Source organism: Ochotona princeps, chromosome 1 (assembly GCF_030435755.1).
Source record: "Ochotona princeps isolate mOchPri1 chromosome 1, mOchPri1.hap1, whole genome shotgun sequence".
NCBI classification, from domain to species: domain Eukaryota; kingdom Metazoa; phylum Chordata; class Mammalia; order Lagomorpha; family Ochotonidae; genus Ochotona; species Ochotona princeps.
Window position 1 is genome coordinate 171,365,587 of NC_080832.1, and position 25,496 is coordinate 171,391,082.

Consider the following 25,496-nt stretch of genomic DNA (forward strand, 5'->3'; position numbering starts at 1 on the left):
TAGGTCTTCTACATTTTTGGTTAGGTTAATTCCCAGATACTTCATACTTTTCTCAGTTAGTTTGATTTTATTTTAAATTCATTAATTACATTGTATTATGTGACACAGTTTCATAGGTACTGGGATTCTCCCCACCCCTCCCCAAACCCTCCCACCATGGTGGATTCCTCCACCTTGTTGCATAACCACAGCTCAAGTTCAATTGAGATTCCCCCATTGCAAGCATATACCAAACATAGAGTCCAGCATCTTATTGTCCAGATAAGTTCAACGGCTTCTTAGGTATACACTCTCTGGTCTGAAGACAGAGCCAGCAGACTATCACCCCGATCAATTAAAAGCTCCAACATACCATCAGCAAAAATTTACATCACCATGGAATTAATTGACATAGTAACGAGTAACCAATATGGTAAAAGTGAATGCGATTTCTTATCCACCTTCTGTGACCACCTCATTGACATTTCAATTTAGGTTTATACACAACATATAACATTCATAACATAACTTGTTATACATAACATCGTGTCATCTTAAATTAAGGCAAACATGTGGTATTTAATCTTTTGGGATTGGCTCATTTCCCTTAGCATTATGGTTTCCAGTTTGGCCCATTTGGCCACAAAGAACTGCATTTTGTTTTGTTTAATAGCTGAGTAGTATTCCATGGAGTAGATGAACCATAGCTTTCTTATCCAATCCTCTGTTGATGGGCATTTTGGTTGCTTCCATGTCTTTGCAATTACTGATTGTGCTGCTATGAGCATAGGAGTGCATGTTGGTTTCTCATAAAACAAGTGTTCTGGATATATTCCTAGGAGTGCTATTGCCGGGTCATACGGTATGTTGTATTTGAGTTGTTTGAATGTTCTCCATACTGATTTCCATAGAGGCTGTACCAGCCTGCAGCCCCACCAGCAGTGGAGTAGGGTTCCCTTTTCCCCGCAACCTCGCCAACAAGTGTTGTTGGTGCTTTTATTCATGTGGGCCAGTCTTACTGGCGTTAGGTGGTACCTCATTGATGTTTTAATTTGGATTTCCCTTATTGCCAGGGAACTTGAGCATTTTTTCATATGTTTATTTGCCATTTGGGTTTGTTCCTTTGTGAAGTGTTTGCCCATTTCCCGTGCCCATTTCTTGAGTGGCTTGTTTGTTTTGACATTTTGGTTGTTTTGTAGCTCTTTGTATATTCTGGAGATCAGCCCTCTATCACCTAAGTCGTGTGCAAAGATCTTCTCCCATTCTGTGGGTTGCCTTTTTACTTTGTTGATTGTTTCTCTAGCTGTACAGAAGCTTCTTAGTTTGATGAGGTCCCAATTGTTTATTTTGGTCTTGATTTCTACTGCATTTGGAGTCTTTTTTAGGAAGTGAGGGCCTACCCCTAAGTGTTCCAGTGTGTTTCCAACATTTTCTTCCAAAAGTTTGAAGGTTTCTGGATGTAGGTTTAAATCTTTTATCCATTTGGATTTGATCTTAGTATATGGTGAGAGATGTGGGTCTATCTTTTTGTTTCTGCAGGCTATCAACCAGTTGTCCCAACAGCATTTATTGAACAGACCTTTCCATTTGCCTGGGTTGTCGTTTGTCTTTTTGTCAAAGATTATTTGGCTGTATTTCTGTGGGTTCCCATCTGGTGTTTCTATTCTGCTCCATTGATCTTCTTCTCTATTTTTGTGCCAGTACCAGGCTGTTTTGATAACCACTGCCCTATAGTATGTCCAGAGGTCCGGAACTGTGATTCCCCCTGCTAACTTCCTGTTCTTGAGAATGGTTCTAGCTATTCGTGGTTTTTTGTGTTTCCAGATGAACCTTTGGATCGTTGTTTCCAGGTCTGTGAAGAATGTTTTGGGCAATTTGATTGGGATTGCGTTGAATGTATATATTGCTTTTGGCAGTATAGACATTTTAATGATATTGATTTTACCTATCCAGGAGCATGGGATGTTACTCCATCTTTCTAGATCTTGTTCAATTTCTTTTTTAAGTAGTTTGTAGTTTTCCTCGAATAGGTCTCCTACATTTTTGGTTAGGTTAATTCCCAGATACTTCATGCTTTCCTTTGTTACTTTGAATGGTATCTTGCTGGTTAGATCTTTTTCCAACTTGGGGCTGTTAGCATACACTATGGCTGTTGATTTTTGTTCATTAATTTTGTACCCTGCCACTCTACCAAACTCTCGTATAAGTTCTAGTAGTCTCTGTGTTGAGCCTTTTGGCTCTTCCATATAAAGAATCATGTCATCTGCATATAGTGAAAGCTTGACTTCTTCATTTCCCATTTGGATTCCTTTGATTTCTTTTTCTTGTCTTATGGCCTCAGCGAGTACCTCTAGAACTATGTTGAATAGCAGCGGTGAAAGCGGACATCCCTGTCTTGTTCCAGATCTCAGTGGGAAGGGTTCCAGTTTTTCTCCATTCAGTATGATGCTGGCATTGGGTTTTTCATATATTGCTTTGATTATGTTGTGGATTTTTCCATCTATGCCTACCTTGGTTAGGGTCTTTAGCAGGAAGTTGTGCTGAATTTTGTCGAAAGCTTTTTCTGCATCTATTGATACTATCATGTGATTCTTGTTTTTCAGTTTTTGGATGTGGTGTATCACATTTATGGATTTGCGAATGTTGAACCATCCCTGCATTCCAGGGATGAATCCTACTTGATCTGGATGAATGATCTGTCTGATGTGTTTTTGAATTCTGTTGGCTAGGATTTTGTTGAGAATCTTAGCATCAATGTTCATCAAAGAGATAGGTCTGTAGTTTTCTTTCTCTGTAGGATCTCTGCCCGGTTTTGGGATTAAGGTAATGTTGGCTTCATAGAATGAGTTTGGAAGGGTTGCTTCCTTTTCTATTGTTTTGAAGAGTTTGTAGAGGATTGGAGTTAGTTCTGTTCGGAATGTTTTGTAGAATTCTGTAGTGAAGCCGTCTGGGCCTGGGCTTTTCTTTGTTGGGAGGTCTTTAATCACTGATTCAATCTCTGCTTCAGTTATGGGTTTGTTCAGGTTGATTGTTGCCTCTGGGCTAAGTTTTGGCAGGTTGTGTGAGTCTAAGAACTTTTCCATTTCTTGGTGGTCTTCTGATTTGTTGGAGTACAGTGCTTTGTAGTAATTTCTGATTATGTTCTTAATGGTTGTAATGTCTGTTGTTATGTTGCCTTTTTCATCTTTGATGCTGTTAATTCTTGCTTTCTCTTGTTTTTTCTTTGTCAGACGGGCCAGCGGGGTGTCTATTTTGTTTATCTTTTCAAAAAACCAGCTTTTTGATTCGTTGATTTTGTGTATGGTTTTTTTTATTTCTATCTGGTTGATTTCCTCCCTTGTTTTGATGATTTCTTGTTTCCTGTTGTGTGTGGGGCTCATCTGCTGCTGCTTTTCCAATTCCTGGAGGTGTGTGGTTAGTTCCTGTATTTGGCGACTCTCTTGGGCCTTGACATGAGCTCCAATTGCGATGAGTTTACCCCTTAGCACTGCTTTGGCAGTGTCCCACAAGTTTTGGAATGTTGTGTCAGAGTTTTCATTGGTTACCATAAATTTTTTGATCTCATCTTTAATTTCTTCCCTGACCCATTGTTCATTCAATGGCATATTGTTCAGCCTCCAAGAGTTTCTATATTTCCTGGGACATTTTGAATTGCTGATTTCCAGTTTCATTCCGTGGTGGTCTGAGAGGGTACATGGTATGATTCCTATCTTTTTGAAGTTATGTAGATTTGCTTTGTGTCCTATCATGTGGTCGATCCTGGAGAAGGTGCCATGCACTGCTGAAAAAAATGTATAATCTGTGGTCTTAGGATAAAAAATTCTATAAATGTCTACCAAGTCTAGTTGTTCTAATGTTTGTACGAGCTCTGTTGTTTCTTTGTTGAGTTTTTGTTTTGTTGATCTGTCTATAGTTGTTAGTGGGGTGTTAAGATCACCCACTATTATTGTGTGTGTATCTATGTCTCCCCTTAAGTCTGTAAGTAGTTGCTTCACGAAGCTAGGCGCATTGGAATTAGGTGCATATATGTTCACGATTGTAATTACTTCTTGATGGATCAGTCCCTTCACCAATATATAATGTCCTTCTCTGTCCTTTTTGATGTCTGTCAGCTTGAAGTCTAGGTCATCTGAGATTAGAACAGCTACGCCAGCCTTTTTTTCTCGTCCATTGGCATGAAATGTCTTTTTCCATCCTTTCACTTTAAATTTCTTACAGGCTTTTCTGGTTAGATGTGTCTCTTGTAGACAACATATAGTTGGGTGCTGTTTGATGATCCATTCCGTTAATCTATGCCTTTTGATTGGTGAGTTTAAGCCATTTGTGTTTAGAGATAATATTGAAAGGAATTGGTTTTGGGCTGCCATGAGTGTAAGTATGCAAGTGTGTATTTGCGACTATTAGAGTTCTTGATTGGTTGACTTTTCTTGTATGGATTTTAGTGGGGAGGTCTTCCCATTTGCCATCTTTGATTTTGGTTTGTATTTTTTCTATCTGGGTTTAGCACCTTCCTGAGGAGATTTTCCAGAGCTGGTTTCGTGTTGATGTATTCTTCGAGTTTCTCTTTACTGTTGAAGTATTTAATTTCATTCTCAAATATAAATGAGAGCTTTGCTGGGTACATTATTCTTGGTTGGCAGTTGTTTTGTTTCAGGATTTGATAGATTTTACCCCATTCTCTCCTTGCTTGGAGCGTTTCTTCTGATAGGTCGGCTGTGATCCTGATTTCCCTTCCCCTGAAAGTAATCTTATCCTTTTTTCTTACTTGTCTTAGAATGGTTTCCTTGTGTTCACTTGAAGGTAGCTTGAGGACCACATGTCTGGGAGACGATTTGTTTGGGTCGTATCTCCTGGGGGTTCTTTGCCCTTCCTGGATTTGTGCTGGATTTATATTTCCAATATTCTGGAAGTTCTCCTGTATTATCTCATTGAGCACCCATTGCAAGCCTGTCTCCTTTTCCACTCCTTCGGGAAGGCCTATTATTCTAATATTTGATTTTTTGAGGTTGTCTTTCATTTCCTGTATGGACCTATTGGCTTTCTCTAGATTTGTCTCCAACTGTTTGATGAGCTGCTGCCTTTCATTCTGATTGTCTTCCAATTCTGATATTCTGTCCTCTGCTGTGTTCATTCTGTTGGTTAGGCTTTCAATTTTGTGCTCTATATCGAGGATTCCCTTTTTGATTTGATTTATTTCTGCAGTGATATGGTTTTCGAATGCCTTAGACTCTTCCCAGCGCTTTTCACTCTCTCTGACGAATTTCATCATTAGCTTCTTAAAGTCCTTATCTGATAGTTCCTCTATGTCTTCATCTTGCATCTCAGATATTGAGATTAGTTTTTGGTTGTATTGGGAGGGAGTGCTTGATCTTTCCTCTGGGTCATTGCTTTTTCTGATACTTCTCCTCATTGTGTTTTTGCTTCTTGTTGTTTTGAGATTTTAGCGGTGATTCAGCTGAGCCGGCTCTGGTTTGGGGTCTCCGGCTGAGCCCAGCAGGGCTTACTGCCTGAGTCACCAGCTGCTTTCAGGATCTGTAGATCACAGCCCTGAGCTGGGTCAGGAGGCTTTGTGGGCCAGCCCCAGTGCCAGGCCCCTTCCCCTGTGGCTCCCTCTCAAAGGCAGTGCCCTACAGATTCACTCTGCTGAGCCGCGCCTGGGCTTTGGGTCACAAGGCTAATACAGCGGGGGTCTCCGCCTCAGTGCTGAGCCGAGACTCTCCTTCAGGGCTTGAGGTTAGCACAGCAGGGGCTCCTGCTGCTCGGAGTCTAAAATCCCCAACCCCGGCCTGTGCTGGGCTGGAAATCTCTGCGGCCCCAGTGCCAAACTCGGAAGCGCTGCTCCGCTGAGGGCTGCAACACCGCAGGCAGGTCTTTCCGAGTGGGCTCCTGCTGGGAAAACCTGTCCGGCCAGTTCAGCTGAGCCCGCTCTGGTCTGGCCTCTCTAGCTGAGCCCAGCTGGGGACTCTGCCCTGAAGAAGCCACTTCCTCAGCTGCACTCTCTCAAGGGTAGAAGCGGATCTCTGAGAGGCACAGAGCCCTTGAGGTGAGATGTGCCCCCACTAGTCTGCTCCTCTGCCCAGGACGTGAGGCCCTGTCGAGCGTTGCCCAGCCTCTGGGGCTCAGGGCTAGTCCAGCAACAGGATCCACTGACTCTCCCGCAGCCAGTCCACAGCTCAGAGCCGATACGGGGATCTCTGAGCCCCAGTCCCACAGCGCCGCTCCTGTTCCCTCTGCACTCTCCCTCAGCCGCTGAGCAGCGGGTAGGCAAGCCTCTGGGAAATCTCCCCTGCTTTTCCTCCACTTCTGCAGGGATGATGCACCCAATGATCAGTCCAGTAGCCTCCTCTGGGGGCTCCTGCCTTCCAGGGGACTGGTGCCCCTGTCGGTGTGGGCGCCTATCCTTCCAGCCGCCTCTGTTTTCCCTGGGGCGGTTGAGCCTCTGCCGCCTTCCCCCTGCCTGGGATCGTGACTCACCAGGTTTCTCGCGGCGTGCTGTATTTTCTTTCCTACTTTTTGCGGCTGTTCCTTCACGCTGTGTAGATCTTCTTGCTTTAGTGAACTCCAGTGACCTTCTCGTTCTTCTCCCTACAGTTTCGCACCTCCTGGCCTGTTTCTCTGCTGGATCGGCTCCCCTCCTTCCCTACTCCACCCTACACCAGCTTTCTGCAGTCGGCCATCTTTTTCTCCCCTTCTCAGTTAGTTTGAACGGTATCTTGCTGGTTAGGTCTTTTTCCATCTTTGGGCTATTTGCATACACTATGGCTGTTGATTTTTGTTCATTAATTTTGTATCCTGCCACTCTTCCAAACTCTCGTATAAGATCTAGCAGTCTCTGTAGTGAACCTCTTGGCTCTTCTATGTAGAGAATCATGTCATCTGCGTATAGTGAAAGCTTGACTTCTTCGATTCCCATTTGGATTCCTTTGCTTTCTTGTCTTGTCTTATGGCCTCAGCGATTACCTCTAGGACAATGTTGAACAGCAGCGGAGAAAGTGGACATCCCTGTCTTGTTCCAGATTTCAGTGGTAAGGGTTCCAGTTTTTCTCCATTCAGTATGATGCTGGCGTTGGGTTTTTCATATATTGCTTTGATTATGTTGTGGATTTTTCCATCTTATGCCTACCTTTTAGGGTTTTTAGCAGGAAGTGGTGTTGGATTTTGTCGAAAGCTTTTTCTGCATCTAATGATACTATCATGTAGTTCTTGTTTTGTAATGTTTGGATGTGGTGTATCACATTTATGGATTTCCGGATGTTGAACCATCCCTGCATTCCAGGGATGAATCCTACTTGATCCGGATGAATGATCTGTCGGATGATTTTTTGAATTCTATTGGCTAGGATTTTGTTGAGAATCTTAGCGTCGATGTTCATCAGAGAAACAGGTCTGTAGTTTTCCTTCTCCGTTGGGTTTCTTTCAGGTTTTGGGATGAAGGTGATGTTGGCTTCATAGAATGAGTTTGGAAGAGTTGCCTTTTTTTCTATTGTATTGAAGAGTTTGTAGAGGATTGGGGTTAGTTCTCTTCAGAATGTTTTGTAGAATTCTGTAGTGAAGCCGTCTGGGCCTGGGCTTTTCTTTGTTGGGAGGTCTTTAATCACTGATTCAATCTCTGCTTCAGTTATGGGTTTGTTCAGGTCGTTTGTTGCATCTGGGCTAAGTTTTGGCAAGTTGTATAAGTCTAAGAACTTTTCCATTTCTTGGTGGTCTTCTGATTTGTTGGAGTATAGTGCTTTATAGTAATTTCTGATTATGTTCTTAATGGTTGTAGTGTCTTTTGTTATGTTGCCTTTATCATCTTTGATGCTGTTAATTCTTGCTTTCTCTTGTTTTTTCTTTGTCAGTCGGGCCAGTGGGGTGTCTATTTTATTTATCTTCTCAAAAAAACAGCTTTTTGATTCTTTGATTTTGTGTATAGTTTTTTTGTTTCTATCTGATTAATTTCCTCCCTTGTTTTGATGGTTTCTTGTTTCCTGTTGTGTGTGGGGCTCATCTGCTGCTACTTTTCCAATTCCTGGAGGTGTGTGGTTAGTTCCTGTATTTGGCGCTTCTCTTGGGCCTTGACATGAGCTCCAATTGCGATGAATTTACCCCGTAGCACTGCTTTGGCAGTGTCCCACAAGTTTTGGAATGTTGTGTCAGGGTTTTCATTGGTTTCCATAAATTTTTTGATCTCATCTTTAATTTCTTCCCTGACCCATTGTTCGTTTAATAGCATTTTGTTCAGCCTCCAAGAGTTTCTGTATTTCCTGGGGCATTTTGAATTGGTGATTTCCAATTTCATTCCGTGGTGGTCTGAGAGGGTACATGGTATGATTCCTATCTTTTTGAAGTTATTTAGATTTGCTTTGTGTCCTATCATGTGGTCGATCCTGGAGAAGGTGCCATGCACTGCTGAAAAAAATGTATAATCTGTGGCCTTAGAGTAAAAAGGTCTATAGATGTCTACCAAGTCCAGTTGTTCTACTGTTTGTATGAACTCTGTTGTTTCTTTGTTGAGTTTTGTTTTGTTGATCTGTCTATTGTTGTTAGTGGGGTGTTAAGGTCACCCACTATTATTGTGTGCATATCAATGTCTCCTCTTAAGTCTGTAAGTAATTGCTTCACGTACCTAGGTGCATTGGAATTAGGTGCATATATATTCACACTGGTGATTACTTCCTGATGGATCAGTCCCTTCACCAATATATAATGTCCTTCTCTGTCCTTTTTGATGTCTGTCAGCTTGAAGTCTATATCATCTGAAATTAGAATAGCTACCCCAACCTTTTTTCTCGTCCACTGGCATGAAATGACTTTTTCCATCCCTTCACTTTCAGTTTCTTAGAGGCTTTTCTGGTTAGATGTGTCTCTTGTATGCAACAGATAGTTGGGTGCTGTTTGGTGATCCATTCTGTTAATCTGTGTCTTTTGATTGGTGAGTTTAGTCCATTTGTGTTTAGAGATAATATTGAGAGAAATTGATTTTGGGCTGCCATGAGTGTGTGTAAGTGTGCAAGTGTGTATGTGCGACTATTAGAGTTTCTGATTGGTTGACTTTCCTTGTATGGATTTTAGTGGGGAGGTCTTCCCATTTGCCATCTTTGATTTTGGTTTTTATTTTTTCTTTCTGGGTTTAGCACCTTCCTGAGAAGGTTGTCTAGAGCTTTTTCATGTTGATATATTCTTCTACTTTTTCTTTGCTGTCAAAATATTTAATTTCATTCTCAAATACAAATGAGAGTTTTGCCGGGTACATTATTCTTCGTTGACAGTTGTTTTGTTTCAGGATTTGTAATGTTTTACCCTACTCTCTTCTTGCCTGAAGTGGTTCTTCTGATAGGTCGGCTGTGATTCTGATTTTCCTTCCTCTGAAAGTAATCTTGTCCTTTTTTCTTACTTGTCTTAGAATTGTTTCCTTGTATTCACTTGAAGGCAGTTTGAGGAGCACATGTCTGGGTGAGGATCGCTTTGGGTCAAATCTATTGGGGGTTCTCTGACCTTCCTGGATTTGTGCTGGATTTATATTTCCGGTGTTCTGGAAGTTCTCCTGTATTATCTCATTGAATACCCATTGCAAGCCTATCTCCTTTTCTACTCCCTCTGGAAGGAATATTGTTCTAATGTTTGATTTTTTATTAATTATTTTGCATTGTGTGACAGTTTCATAGGCTCTTGGTTTCCTCCCACCTTTCTCTCTCCCCTCCCCTCCCCCCTGGTGGATTCCTCCACCTTGATGCAGTATTACAGTTCAAATTCAATCAAGATTCTTTCCTTGCAAATGTATACCAAGCATAGAGTCCAGCTACTTATTGTCCAGATGGGTTGAACAGTTTCTTGGGGAGACCATTTCTGGTCCGAAGTTAGAGCTGGTAGAATATCATCCCAGTCAATTAAGAGTCTCATTATAACATCAACAGCAATTTGCAATATTATGGAATTGACATGGTTTTGAGTAACCAGTATGTTAAAAAAAAAAGCAAGTCCTAACCACAACCTATGATTAGTTCATTGACATTTCAATTTTAGTTTATATTCAGGATCGGCTGCTATAAGGTACCATTCAGCTGTCTCGTGTCTATTTCATTTTAGTATTTAGCCATTTGTTGTGTCGAAGTATAATTTTGCTGATCTTGGCAGATTTTAGGATAATCTAGACTGGCTTGTAACAAGATTTTTGTCGACATTTAAGGTGCAGAACACATTTTTTGTTTGTTTGTTTTTGGGGGGTGGTGTGCAGGAAAATCCTCAACACCATGGTGAGGAGTAACTAATCTTTGTGTCCCACCCAGCGAGGTATGAGCCAATCTACGCCAGCTCTTTCCTGTCAGATTTCAAGCTCTACTTTCTGTTGTTTGTCTATTTATTTTAGGTTTTTTAAGTTTGTATGATTGTTTGTTTGCTGTGAGGGGTTTTCGAAGCAATCCCGATGGTCATTGTGAGGGAGGGTGGGGGTCCAAAGGTGGAGCCAGACTCGGACCAGAGAAAGCTCTCCTCCCTGGTCCCAAAGGACATTTATTGTTCTTCTGTTTCTGTGGACCACTCAGAGCTTCTGGTTGTCTTTCCGATGACGTTGGTTTCTGAGCGGTATTGTTTGGACATCTTCCATCCCCTGTGGGAGCTCCGGTTGGGGGTGGGTGACCTCAGAGTGCTCGGCCTCTGTGGGCATCCAATTCCCTGTGGCCTCCTTGGCAGTAGGGATATAGTCTTTGTTGCTCGTCTTAATAGTTTGTGGTGAAGGTCTGAGAGTCTTCATGGTTGGGATCCAAGCGTCCTCCTTACCACCTGCTCCACTCTGGAGTGTCCCCCTGCTCCACGCACATGACCTCCTGTTAAGATCGCACCCAATTCCCCCGTCATGCATTGGTATAGTAGTTTTATTGTTGTTTAGTGCCACTTTGAGTCTGTTGTCTGTGAGTTACCAGATTTGATCTTGATAGGCTATATTGTACATTTTTCTCAATCTTTTTATGGTCCTGAAAGATTTCCCTGCACTCCCTCCCCATTACAGGTTAACATAGCGTATGGAGGGTATAGTAGATTTTACAGTTTTTCGATATAGATCACCACTGTTATTCAATATAGTCCTAGAGGTACTTGCAGAAGCCATAAGACAAGACATAGAAATCAAAGGAATCCAATTTGGAAATAAAGAAGTCAAGCTTTCACTATTCGTAGATGACATGATTCTTTACATAGAAGAACCAAAAAACTCAATACAAAGACTCCTAGAACTCATACAAGAATTTGGCAGAGTGGCAGGATACAAGATAAATGAACAAAAATCAACAGCCTAGTGTATGCAAACGGCTGCCAGATGGAAGAAGATCTAACCAACAAGCTACCATTCAAAAAACAGAGACAAGCATGAAATATCTGGGAGTAAATTTAACCAAAAGCGTAGAAGACCTTTATGAAGAAAACTACAAACTGCTGAAAAAAAATAGAACAAGACCTCGAAAGATGGAACAACATCCCATGCTCCTGGATAGGCAAAATTAATATCATCAAAATGTCTATACTACCAAAAGCAATATATACATTCAATGCAATCCCAATCAAATTGCCAAAAACATTCTTCATGGAACTGGAAACAATGATCCAAAGGTTCATCTGGAAACACAAAAAACCACGAATAGCCAGAACCACTCTGAAGAACAGGAACTTAACAGGGGAATCACAGTACCGGATCCATGGACATACTGTAGGGCAGTGGTCATCAAAACAGCCTGGTACTGGCACAAAGATAGAGAGGAAGATCAGTGGAACAGAATAGAAACAACAGATGGAGACCCACACAGATACAATCAATTAATCTTTGACAAAAAGACAGACAACAACCCAGGCAAATGGAAAGGTCTGTTCAATAAATGCTGTTGGGACAACTGGTTGATAGCCTGCAGAAACAAAAAGATAGACCCACATTTCTCACCATACACTAAGATCAAATCTAAATGGATAAAAGACCTAAAGCTACATCCAGAAACCTTCAAACGTTTGGAAGAAAATGTTGGAAACACACTGCAACACTTAGGGGTAGGCCCTCACTTCCTAAAAAAGAATCCAAAAGCAGCAGAAATCGAGACCAAAATAAACAAATGGGACCTCATCAAACTAAGAAGCTTCTGTACAGCTAGAGAAACAATCAACAAAGTAAAAAAACAACCCACAGAATGGGAGAAGATCCTTGCACACTACATAGGTGACAGAGGGCTGATCTCCAGAATATACAAAGATCTCCAGAGAAACCAAAACACCAAAACAAACAAGCCACTCAAGAAATGGGTACGGGAAATGGGCAGACATTTCACAAAAGCACAAACCCAAATGGCAAATAGACATATGAAAAAATGCTCAAGTTCCCTGGCAATAAGGGAAATCCAAATGAAGACAACAATGAGGTACCACCTAACTACAGTAAGGATGGCACACATACATAATACCAGCAACATTTGCTGGCGAGGCTGTGGGGAAAAGGGAACCGTTCTCCACTGCTGGTGGGATGCAGACTTGTACAGCCTCTATGGGAATCAGTTTGGCAAATACTCAAACAACTGAAAACATACTATATGACCCAGCAATAGCAGTCCTGGGGATATATCCAAAACATCTCCTACACAAGAAACCAACATGCATGCCTATGCTCATAGCAGCACAATCTACAATCGCAAAAACCTGGAAGCAGCCAAAATGCCCATCAGCAAAAGACTGGATAAGAAAGCTACGGTTCATCTACTCTATGGAATACTACTCAGCTATTAAAAAAAACGAAATGCAGTTCTTTGTGGACAAATGGGCCCGACTGGAATCCATCATGCTAAGAGAAATGAACCAATCCCAAAAGGTTAAATACCACATGTTTGCCTTAATCTGAGATGAAAAGATGACAACTTGGAAGATAGTACCTGTATATTGTAATATTAGTGCAATCTCTAACAACCTGTATCCAATGCAATAAGATAATGCGATATAATCTATAAACCAACAATTAATGTCAGAATACTCAAGATCTACATCAAAAAACTGTAAAACCTACTATACCCTCAATATGCTATGTTAACCTGTAATGGGGAGGGAGTGCAGGGAAATCTAATATTTGATTTTTTGAGGTTGTCTTTCATTTCCTGTATGGACCTATTGCCTTTCTCTAGATTTGTCTCCAACTGTTTGTTGAACTGTTGCCTTTCATTCTGAATGTCTTCCAATTCTAATATTCTGTCCTCTGCTGTGTTCATTCTGTTGGTTAGGCTTTCAATTTTGTGTGCTATATTGAGGATTCCCTTTTTGACTTGATTTATTTCTGCAATGACATGGTTTTCGAATTTCTTGGACTCTTCCCAGCGCTTCTCGCTGTCTCTGATGAATCTCATCACTAGTTTCTTAAATTCCTTCTCTGGTAATTCCTCTATGTCATCATCTTGCATCTCAGGTATTGAGATTAGTTTTTGGTTGTTTTGGGGGGAAATGCTTGATCTTTCTTCTGAGTCATTACCTTTTCTGATACTTCTCCTCATTGTGCTGTTGTTTCTTGCCCTTTTGGGATTTTAGCCTCTGACTTGCTAGTCCGGAGCCGTTGCCCTCACTACTGTAGCTTATAGGAAGTGTGACCCAGCAACTGCTGTATGGATTGGTGGCCTAAGTATACTTCTTCTTACTCGCTTGGGGACAGCAGATGATGGTGAGGTGGGTGTTGATTGGCTTCGTTTGCACCTGGGTTTATATCTCTGCAACCTGTCTCCATTGTAGCTAGTTGGTTGGGTGTTGTCCTATGTGTGCCAATGTGGATAGGGTGTAAATGATATAGTTTGTAACCTTGGTCTTCTTCTCTTTGCTCTGGGTAGATGTACAGCTTGCTGTTCCACACCCAACTATACCATCAAAGATGTATTCCCCCATTGGGAAACCCCCTGCTGTGGCCTTGCTTGCCTGTGTTTCTTCCTTGTTCAGGAGATCTGTTGGGTGGTGCCACTGACTCTGGAGCTCTACCTAAGCACAGCAGGGGGTTCTGCTTGAGACTCCAGCTCCTTGTTTTTCGGAGTTTGTGGACCACAGCCCCAAGCTAGGTCAGGAGGCTCTATGTCCCAGCCCTAGTGCCAGGCCTTCCCCCTGCAGCTCTCACTCAAAGTCGTTGCCTCACTGGGAGACACACTGTTCCACACCTCCATCTGGGTTAGTTGACTCTGCTGAGCTGTGTTTTGCCTCTTGGGCTCAGAGCCTCTGTGCCACCTCAGGCCACAGGTCTGCAGAGCCGCATCTTGCCTCTTGGGCTTGGGGTTTCTGCGCCATCTCAGGCCACAGGTACGCAGAGTCTTGTCTTGGCTCTTGGGCTCAGGGCGGGAGCTGGGGCCATGGCCGCGTGTAGTAGAGGCCTCTGCGCCACGTCAGGCCACAGGTCCTGAGAGTCTTGTCTTGCCTCTTGGGCTGGGGACCCATGCTGCACACTGTGGGGGTCTCTGTCCTGGGCCCCTGCCTCCTGTGGTTTGGAATCTACACCCTAGGCTGGGTTGGAAAGATCCCTCAAGTTCTTCTCCTTGGAATTCCCCCTCAAAAGAGTTGTCCCACTGGGAGATGTACTACAGGGACTCTGCTGCCAGGCCAGCAGGCTTTGTTTAGCAACCTCCAGCTTCTATGGGCTGGGAGAACTTGCCCCAAGGTTCTGCAGAACCGGCTTTGCTTCGGGGTCTCCTGCTGAGCTGAGCACAACAGGGGATCTGTTCAAGTTCACAGTCCTGCCCTGCCCCCTTTACAAGGCTTTTCTTTTTCTCTCTTTTTTTTTTTTGCACTTTCTCAAAGGTGTTTGGCCGTTGGGAGCAGAGCCATGGAAGTCATGTAGCCGTGCTCCCACCAGCCTGCACCTCTGTCCAGGGAGGCTCTGCTGAGTGTTGCCCCGCTCCTAGTGCTCAGGCTGAGCCCAGCAACAGTTTCCACTGGAGTCTCTTGCAGCTAGTCAACTATTCGGAGCTGAATTGGGGATTACTGTAACCCTGTCCCAGAGCGCAGCTCCAGTCCCCTCTGCACTCTCTCAAAGCTGCTGACCTGCTGGGAGGCACGTTTCTGGGCAACCCCCCCCCGCTTATCTTCATGGGTTGATGCCCCCTTTGTTCAATCCAGTAGCCTCCTTTAGGGTCTCCTGCACTCCAGTGGTCGGTGCTCCTGTCGGTGTGGATGCCTGTCCTTCCAACCTCCTTTGTCCTCCCTGGAACGGCTGAGATTCCGCCGCCTTCCCCCTGGCTGGGATCGCGACTCACCAAGTTTCTCGCTGTGTGCTATATTTTCTTTCTTACTTTTTATGGTTGTCTTTCCACGCTGTGTAGATCTTCTTACTTCAGCGAACTCCAGTGACCTTTCTACACCTATCCCCACAATTCCGTGTCTCCTGGTTTGTTTCTCTGCTGGATCAGTTCCCCTCTGTCCTCACTCTGCCCTACACCAGCTCTCTATGGTCGGCCATCTTCCCGCAATCCCCCTGTTTTTCAAATAAAGAATTTAAGAAATAAACTGAACCTTTGTCAGCGTGAGATGGAGTGGATGACAAAGTTTGGTTCCCACCATTGATACCATGGCTAATGAGCTAATTGCCTTTAGGGCTGCTCTAGCTCTTTTTCTTCATCAGCTTAGCTAACCATTTGCCCAAGAGGTTGCTACCCTAAATGGCTATAGTGTCAAATGTTTAGATTCCTAAGGTAAAGGATGAACTGCAACGTGATAAAAACAAATGCTTAAAAATGTGTTTGAGGAATTTTGTTTTTTTCTGATCTGATTTAACTAAATATACAAGTGTTTCTAGCATTTTTACAAAGATTTTGAGGGTTAGATTGTGATGTAGTGGGTGTATTCCTTATGAGAGTGCCAGTTTGAATCCTAGCTCCTCCATTTCTGATCCGGCTTCCTGTTAATGCATTGTGGGAACAGCCAGATAATGATCCCATTGCTTGGCACCCTACATGGATGTTGAAGACCCAGATGGGATTATAGGCTTTTTGGTTTCAACCTGGCCCAGTTCTGGTTGTTGCAGGCATTTGGGAAGTAGAACCACATATGGATTTAATCTCTCTCCTTTTTCTTCTTTCTCCTTTCTCTCTCTCCATCCCATGGCCCTTTAATTCTATACACTTCAAATAGAAAAAATATAAACGTTAAAAATAAAAGACTTTTGTTGTATGTGTTCAATGTGTTGACCATAATGTGTTGATATATTTATGTGCAGAAAAATGGTTATTATAGTTCATATAGTTAACATGTTCATCATCTCACATATTAGTCTGAACTATTAATATTGCTGACCTCACCCACAATAATCTTGTAAGTAGAGATGTTCTAAGAAAGTTTCACTAGGCCAGCCATACATCATTAACAGTCATTTGTTATTCCTGCTTATTTTAGTTGTTCATTAGAAACGCACCTATAGCTACACGTACTGCCTTAGAAGAATTTACAACCTGTAAACTTCATATTACCTGTGTGCTCTGACATATTTTGCACTGAAATATTGTTTAATGGAAAATTCTTCCTGTTTGTGTGCACTGTGGTTCAGTGGCTTAATCTGCTGACTCTGCTGCTTTCATCCCACATGAGCACTGGTTTGAGCCTTGGCTTCTGTGCTTCTTAACCAACTCCCTACTAACACAGTAGCAGATGCTCCAGTCATCAACATGAGAGGTCCTGATGTAATCCCAGGCTCCTAGTTTTGGCCTGGGCCAACTCCCCCATCCATTGTGGTGATTTGGGGAGTGAACCAGTGGATGGAAGATGTATCTCTGTGTCTCTTCACTCTGTCTGTAACTCTGCTTCTGCAATTAGTAAATCTTTTTAAAATGCAAGACATTTAGGGATTACTAGAGTCAACTGGGTAAAGTGTCATTTGAACAATTCACAGCACTAAGAAGAGGCTAGCAGCAGTGAGCAAGGAGCTTCATACAGAGAAGAGAGTGAACAGATCACTGCTCAGTGCTCTGACGGTGAGGTCTGTCCAAGTGGTGCCTTGCTGTGGGAATCCTAAGAACAACTTAGTGCTCAATAGAGATCTTGTTGTGAAAGAGAACTTGCTGATTCCTGTCTTAAGAGCACAGCCATCAAATAACAGCATGGATGACTATTTGACCAAGGTTAGATAATTTTTTTTCCTTTGGGCTTCAGATTTGTTATAAAATTCACATTTTTAATTTAGTGAAAGATTCGGTTTGACTTACTTTTGCTAAGATCATAATTAACTTTATCACTATGGAAATAAATTCTACCTCTTGTTCAATAATAGAATTGAACCAACACTTTAAATTACTTTAAGAGATGTGTCCGTATAATCTTTTAGAAGCAGAAAACATTTTCATCATAACTAAAGGAGTACTTGGAAATAATTTGACTTATTTTCCAATGGAACTTGGTTTGACTGGTTGAAAATGCTATTTGAGTTTTAATGCACTGTACCAAGTTTTGCACTCTTAATCATCTAAACACTTAACCACTGATGAATGTTTATTATTGATTGAAGGAATAAAAGATACTTACCTGTGAAAGAACATATAGCACCACTAAAGATTAATTTTTCTTTTAGAATATTTCATGATCTTAAATAACATCTCTTTAATTACTCTTTATTTTTACCTTTTAACTTCAACTTTTGTGAAGTGTTTCCATTGATGGGAAAATGTATAAGTTATTAAAAAGTTAAATTAAGCAGATACTTGAAGTTGTTACACATTTACTCACTATCACTTGAATGCTTGATTCAGAGGATGGAACTAGTGTCTGTAAATATCAACAATCACCAAGCAGAATCATATATTTTCTTCCTACAGAGAAGCCAGTGAAAGTGTTCACACAGTCCATATCTTGATTGAAGACACAGTAGAAACCATCCAACCTGACTTTGTGATTTTGTTCCTAGGAAAAATACATTTTGAGGATTTAAGAATAAGGTTCAGGAGTGACTGTCAGTTGTAAAGTTGATAAAATTCAGTTGACTCAGTTTGAGATAGTTCTCATTTGTTTGCCAAGAGATCAAAAAATATCCATTTGAACAAAGCTCCCAAAGCTAAATCTCATTATTGGTCACTGTTTTAAATTTTCACTGAGTCCACATTGAGTTGTAGTTCCATGTTTTCAGCCTTCTAATTGCGGAGAAGCATAGCCTAGGCCCATATCAGATGAAGATATGAGCATGTTTTTGTGACTTCATACCCTGGTAGATCACAGAATAGCAAGTCCAGAGTTTCTTAGCATTGTTTTATTTTTAAATTTTTTTTAAAAGATTTATTTATTTTATTACAAAGTCAGATGTACAGAGAGGAGGAGAGACAAAGAGGAATATCGTCCGTCAGATGATTCACTTCCCAAGTGACCGCAACGGCCGGTGCTGTGCCGATCTGAAGCCGGGAACCAGGAACCTTTTCCAGGTCTCCCATGTGGGTGCAGGATCGTCCTCAGCTGCTTTCCCAGGCCACAGCAGGGAGCTGCCAGGATTAGAACTGGCGCCGATATGAGATCCCAGCGCATTCAAGGCGAGGATAGCCGCTAGGCTAGGCGCCGGGCCTGTTAGCATTGTTTTAAACTAACAGCTTAAACTATTAAGCTACATAGTTTAAAAGAGAACAAATTAAGTGATTGATACAAAAAGTTGTAAAATTCTACCTCTTTTTATCAAATTCTTAGCTCAGTTTCATTTTAGTTTGTAATAAATTATATGATCTTGTCTTTGTCCTCCAAAATTATGATGTAAGATTAGTAAATTAAAAAAAGTACTCTCAGATTTTAAGCAATACAAAAATGTCCACTTTTGCCACTCTTAATCAAGGTAGTACTGGAATAAACTTAATTAAGGAAGAAAAAGAAACAAATGGTGTCAAAATTGGAGAGAAAAAAATGAAAATATGACTACTGATGGCATAATGTTCTGTACAGAGAAACCTAAACACTACTCCAGAAAACTTTAAGGACTACTATAGCTATTCAGTTAAGTCACAGGTTATAAAATTAACATGCAAAAAATCATTTTGTAAGCTTAAATTTTACATGTTTATTATAAAGATGAGGGGATTGCAGATCCATGTGGCCTACTCTTAGGATGGGGAGGGACAGGAAGGTGTGTGGAGGTGGGGAGAAGGAGAACCTGCTGCACTGCTCTTTGCTGTCAGTAACACAGCATGATTTCCAGGGCAAGAGACAGTCTTCATGTAGCCTCAAGGATCCCAATGCAGGGAAGAATGTTCTGATGGTCTTATTTGAGTGACCTTGATTGTTATGAGAAATTGTTGACTTTCTAGTACCAGAGATGAGAAATTTCTTAAAGGCTCACTGGCTATCCAGGTCTTCCTCACATTCAGGTGCTTGCTCCATTGTGCTTGCTGTAAAACTTCATATGAAGTGCTGTTTGACCAGCTTTTCTTATACTCTTTGATAACGTGCTTGAAGTCTTCTGTTAGACCTTGGTCCAGGATCCTAAGGACTTGAGACATCCTCCACTATTTTTTCAGGCCATTTACAGAGAACTAAATCAGAAGTGAAGCATCTGGGACACAAACTGGTGCCAAATATGGGATATCAGCACCAGCAGGATGCGGATTAGCTTCAGGTCTGGCAGTTGCAGCCGTTTGGGGAATGAGCCAGCTGATGGAAGACCTTTATTTACTCTCTAAAAGCTGCCTTTCAAATAAAAATTTTAAAAAATCATAGAAAAGTCTATAGTCAAGTAAGAAATAGACATTTAAATAAGTATTGTATCAGCATCTTTCTTGTTAAGGATCTGGTGGGTTGGCCTGGAAATGACACTACCCCTTCCTCTTATGTGTTCAAAATAGAGGAGCCAGACAGATGGTAACTGACTTAGTCATTTCTAGTACTAATGTCCTGTGATGGGGTATGGCTTAGATTGCTGCCACAGTGGTCTTCCAAACACTTCATCCCCAGATTACACACTTTCTCACACAATTGTATATATCAGAAACAAATGCTCAGTGACCATTTGACCAGCTGGCTGCTTTTTTCCAAGAAGGCAGCATATTTGAGTTCATGTGACGTTGGGGAGCCATTTTCCTTTCAGAAAAACATGATGCAGAGCAATCAAAGCCTGGGAGATACGCTTCACCAATTTCATGGATTGGACTAAATTTACCTCTTTCATGAAGATAGAGTTCCCATCCTCAATATGAAAAATATTCTGTTTCAGTTTTGTTCATGATTCAAAAGTTTTCTCATGAATATAACATGCTGATGACTACTGTCAGAGTGTGATTATAATTTTATTCTCTTATTGATAATGTTGGAACTCAAAGTTATGTTAGAGAGTTGCTCTTACGTTTTATGCCTAAAAATAATTCAACTGTGAAACAGGTTTTACATATATATATATATTGAGTTATATTTTAAACTCAGTATATCTGTCCTGAATATGAGGGAAGTAGCTGCCATGTATCTTCAGACTCAGAAAAAAGATACACAATTAATTGCTGACCTATGGTCAGTTGAGTCTGTGACCTAGGGATGATGCAGTCTCTCTCAGCCAGAATACTCCATATGTGACATTAGAGACTTTGCCTATTGCAATGGTTTTGAAGGCCAGAATCTTTTCTTTGTAAAAGTCAGTGCACGAGCCCATATGATAAAAAACATAGCTATGTAGAGCTTTGAAAATAATGACACATGAGGATCTGAAGCTGTGTGTTCCTAACAGATAGTCTACTCTGTAGAATGTAGACTTCTTTGGGACATAGTATGAAAAGTTCCAGGTGGAAGTAAACATGGCTAATTAGTTAATACCTGGTGGGATGTTGTTCTTTCCTTCATAGCATCCTGTGAAAGGGACGAGTTTCAATGACGCTTCAGTTGTGCTCTTTTCCATGCTAACATTGGATTTCAAATCATTCCACCTTCTTTATTTCTTCCCCACACAAATGAAGTCTATAAAGGAATGGAGTTGTTTTAAAGTGTACATTTAGCTTGATTTGACAGTATATCTAATTTCTGACTTAGTATTATTCATGAAATGAAGATTAGCAGTTGATTAAGTTGTATTTCTCCTGGCAACATTCATTTTTTTTCTTTAGCTATTGCTCTGCATAGTTCAGAGCCATTTTTGTTACCTTATGTAACAAAATAGGACGGAATACCACCATGGCATTATATTTTTCTTTTTCCCTCTACAAGTGGTGTCAGACAATGTATTTAATAGGACACAACCATTGTCCATATCTGTGTTTTATTGTTCCTATGTAAGTAAGAATGAATTGTTGGGAAAGATAATTTTAATATATATTACTTGAAGGAATGAAGGGAATGGGAGAGACAGCGAGAGGGATAATTGGATGTAGACACATAGACATAGCTCCCATCCATCAATTTATCCCTCAAATCATACATGAGCCAGAGCTACACCAGGCTAAAGCCAGGAGATGGGAACTAATCTCCTACGAGGTGTCAGGACTCAATTATTTGAGTTTTCTCCTATATTGTGCACAAGAAGCTGAAGTCATAAGTGTATCCTGGGCTGGAGTACTCCAATATGGGAAGTAGGTATCCCAAACAGTATCTTAACTGCTGTTCCTAATACTTACATCTGACTTAACTTCAAAAAGACTTATTATTTTGGGGACTGGTGTGATGGGTCAGTGACTAAATCATCAACTGGCAAGTACTGAGATCCTGTATGGCCTCTGGTTTATGTCCCAGCTGCTCCACTTTCCATCCAGCTCCTTGCTTGTGGTTTGGGAGAGTAGTAAAGGATGGCCCAAAGCCATGGGATCCTGCACCTGCTTGAGAAATCCAGAAGCTCCTGGCTTCAATTTGGCTCAGTTCCAACGACTGCGGCCACTTGGGGAGTGAACGAGCAGATGACAATCTTTTTGTCTCTCTTCTCTGTAAACTTGTCTTTCCAATAAAAATAAACAAATCTTTAAAAACCAAACAAATTAAAAAAAAAAAACTTGTTAGTTTAAACTTGTGAATGTGGGTGAAAACACTCCAATTTCCTATGACCTGAGAGAAAACCATAGCCTTCTCTTCTGCGCTTCCCAGGGTAATTCTTACCAGTGTTTTGGATTTGTCCTTTTAGCCTCTGAATATTTAAATCTTCCCTGGAGTGTCTTTCTCAAAGTCACTTTTGATCAGTAAAGTTTGAAAGATCAGGAAAAGACTGGAGGTTAAATCTCATATCAGAGACCATTCCAAGGCTTGGAAAGGGGTAACTGTTTCCACCATGTAATTCTAATGTAGAGGTTATGTTAAATAAGGCTTTGCTTGCGGCCAACATAGTGGTGTAACTTGTTAATTCTCTGCCTGTGGCACTGCCCTCCGAAATGGGTACCTGATTGTGTCCTGGCTGTTCCACTTCTAATCCAGTTCCCTGTTTATGACAGAAAAAGCAGAGGAGGATTATGCTAAGTTCTTGAGACTTTGCTCCCAAGTGTGAGACCTAGAGGAAACTCCAGGCCTCAGAACTGCTCAGCATCACCATTGTGGCCATTTGGGGAGTGAACTGTGGATGGAAGATTGATTTCGCTCTCTCTCCCTCTCACATTCTTCTATCTGTAAAATCTACCTTTCAAAAATAAATCTTCTTAAAAATTGTCTTGCTTAAACTTTTTCATAGCATTAATAAGGAATTAAGAAATGCAGACAAGATAACATTACATGGCAGTTCTCTAATTTACACCATGCAAAATGTATTTTATGTTTTGTATAGTCTGTTCACTTAAGATCGTTTCAGTGAAGTCTTCTCTTTTCATCTTCTATTGACTTACCATATATACTATGTTCAGCTTATTACTATTTCAGACCATGTTTGGGCATTTAAAAATTATATTGGAAAGCTTTACAAGGAGAAGGAGAGCCAAAGATCTTCATTCATTGGCTCACTCCCCAATGGTCGTAGCTGAAATGATCCAAAGCCAGGACCCAGCAGCTTCTTCCGGGTTTCTCACATGGGTGCAGAGTGCCAGTGCTTTTGGGCCATCCTCTACTGCTTTCCTAGACCACAAACAGGGAGTAGGATAGGAAATAATGTAGCTGGGATATGAACCTGTACCCATATGGGATCCTGGTGGATGCAAGGTGAGGATTTAGCCATTAGGCTGTTGTAGCAAGACCCTGTGTTTGGACATTATAGTGAGATAATCCCTTTTTAAAGTATTTATACAACAAGATTGTAAATGGGGATATTTACTATACAGTTTGAAATATATCCGTGAATTTTATAATGAAGGTATACAAGTAAAATTGTTGCTTCAAAACATGTTCTTAATTGTTGAAAATAAATAAAGTTAGTGTTTAAAGTACTAACGATTGTTTGACTTGTATGTAATTCTATAAAGCTCTCATATATATTTTTCCAAGCAAGCTTTCTTCACATGTGTGTCATATGAATAAATACTGAGTCATATTAAAACTGCATATTTTATTCAATGTTTTGCCTGTGTAATTCTTATTAATTTTTTTCCAATAGAAGTTTCAGACAATGTTATGATGCTATCACTTTCTTCGATTAGTAGTAAAGACTGTGTGCTGAAAAGTAAGCATAAAAACACCTTAAAACATTAATTTTCTGCTCATGCAGAATAGAAAAATTATTCTTGAGAAAAGAACATTAGAAAAAAGACATAATTTTAGGAAAGAGTGTTTTTTTTTTTTTACTAAATACAAATAATTCATACAGAAAAACATGATGAGGTTCCTAACTTTTGCACATGATTAAGATCATCCATAAGAAGTATTTAATATTCAGTCAACCAATGTCAATTATACTGTTTATAAGTCCATTAGATACTTAATATGTTTTTTAAATTTATATGATTGTTTTCAAATAAGCAATCTTCAAGTGAGGTTTAGCATTTTTTAAGTTAAATGTTACAGATAATACTTTATTTATTTTAGATACATCAGGAGTTGGACGAATATATCACTAGAGAACTACAAAAACAAAATGGTATGTTACCAAAATTTGACAAATAATTTTCTATTAACTGATTTCTGAAATAAACTGCTAACAGAAAATAGCATCACTTTCCATTGTTTAGTTTGTCATTTGTATAGTCATATTGTTACTGAGATGCATCTAATAGAATACATGAAAATATTCATATTTTTCTATAGCTTTTGGGGTTATCAAAATGTCTTTGTATGTCTTATCTTCTGACCTTACGCTTCCTTCACATCTACCATGCCAAAGAAACTGTCAGTCTGTGTACTGAAACAAAAGCACCACCAACTTCTCATGGTTAGGTAGTTGTTTAAGGTCCCCACATCTCAGATTGTTTCCTAATACTTACTGAAACAAAGACAGTTATTCTGCTCTTACCTAACAGATAATATTCTAAATTTCCACTCACTTACTTTGTTGTTAGTTTTGTCCTCAGGAAAAGGTACAAATTCCCCAGTGAAGAATTAAAGACACCAGCTCATTTTGGTTCTTATCAAGTGATCCATCCTGTTCTCTTACCACTCCTGGATCTAGCATTAGCCTGACTGGAGTGCTTAGAGTTCCTCGACACTCTTCTTTACCTCTAGGGCTTCATATATGCTTCCACGTTTTCCTCTAGCTGGGATATTTTCTCCTTGTCTTTCATGTGTTAACTGGTATGCCACCACCCCTCAAAAGTCTACAATAGTGACACCAAGCTAGAATAAATGTTACTTCTGTGTGTTTCAGTAGTGTACTGTTTTATTCCTTTCATGGACTATATGACTGTATAGAAGTTGCTTCCATAAGGTTACATTGATAAAATTATTGAGGACTATACATCAGCTCCATTTAGTAATCCTGGTGCTCAACACATGGCTATTGGCCAAATGAGTGTAGAAGAGAAAAATCAGAAGGCATGATACTTAGCTCACAATGATAACTAACTTCAGTGTTTATAAGGAAATCCTAATTGTAACTACAGTCTTACATGTGCATTTTTGTTTTTCTTATGACAGTAAATATCCTCAAATATTTACACTGAATAAGACTTAAGTAACTATGAGATATTTGAGATAAAACATAGAATTTGGTTTTCCAGGTGCTGATGACTGTACATCTGTATTCTACCAGTCTTCTCATATGCAATCTACTCAAGTTGAAGATCTACTTTTAAAAGCATCACAAGAATATGTACAGTTCTTAAACAAAAAATATAAGGTCTGAAAGACAAAAATTTACGTATCATTTTAGTTTTTTTCCTCTAGTAAATGTGTGATCTTAAAAATCATAACAGGAAAAGTGTGGAATAGGCATTTCCAGCAAATTAGAAAGTGGGCAGGAGGACAGGATAGAACTAATGAGGCTGGAGCAGTAGCAGGTAAGTTCTGAACTTTTAATAGAGGTGACTTCCTTCTACATCATGGTTTGCCATGGCATTCCTTACTACAGGAAATAGAGTACCAAATAAGGAAATCCATCCCTGGGCTGTTAAAGTATGGTCGGTTCACTAGTCAGATCTGTGAATTCAACTTGATAGAGCAAGAGTGCAGCACACCTTGACTCTTGGTATAAATTCCAAGCTGTCATCAGTGGCTGAGAGTTCCCCCTGGCAGAGATATGTAGCATGGAAGTGACCAAGTAGGATGCAACTATG

At 40.5% G+C, this 25,496-nt stretch overlaps 1 protein-coding gene across 6 annotated transcripts in view; it reads left to right on the top strand.

The window, feature by feature from the left end:
* LOC131481170 (ankyrin repeat domain-containing protein 26-like) overlaps positions 1-25,078 on the top strand; it is a 57,905-nt gene extending 32,827 nt beyond the window's left edge. For 4 of the 6 annotated variants that reach the window (XM_058668864.1, XM_058668870.1, XM_058668878.1 and 1 more), the window contains 3 exons: positions 16,832-17,060; positions 23,815-23,866; positions 24,942-25,078. In XM_058668864.1, coding sequence (XP_058524847.1) covers positions 16,832-17,060; positions 23,815-23,866; positions 24,942-25,066 — 406 coding nt within the window. In that variant the 3' untranslated portion in view covers positions 25,067-25,078. Of the gene's footprint in view, positions 1-16,831; positions 17,061-17,752; positions 17,868-23,814; positions 23,867-24,941 lie in introns of those variants that run through there. The other 2 variants (XM_058668873.1, XM_058668874.1) reach the window with 2 other exon arrangements.
* The last annotated feature ends 418 nt before the right edge of the window (positions 25,079-25,496 follow it).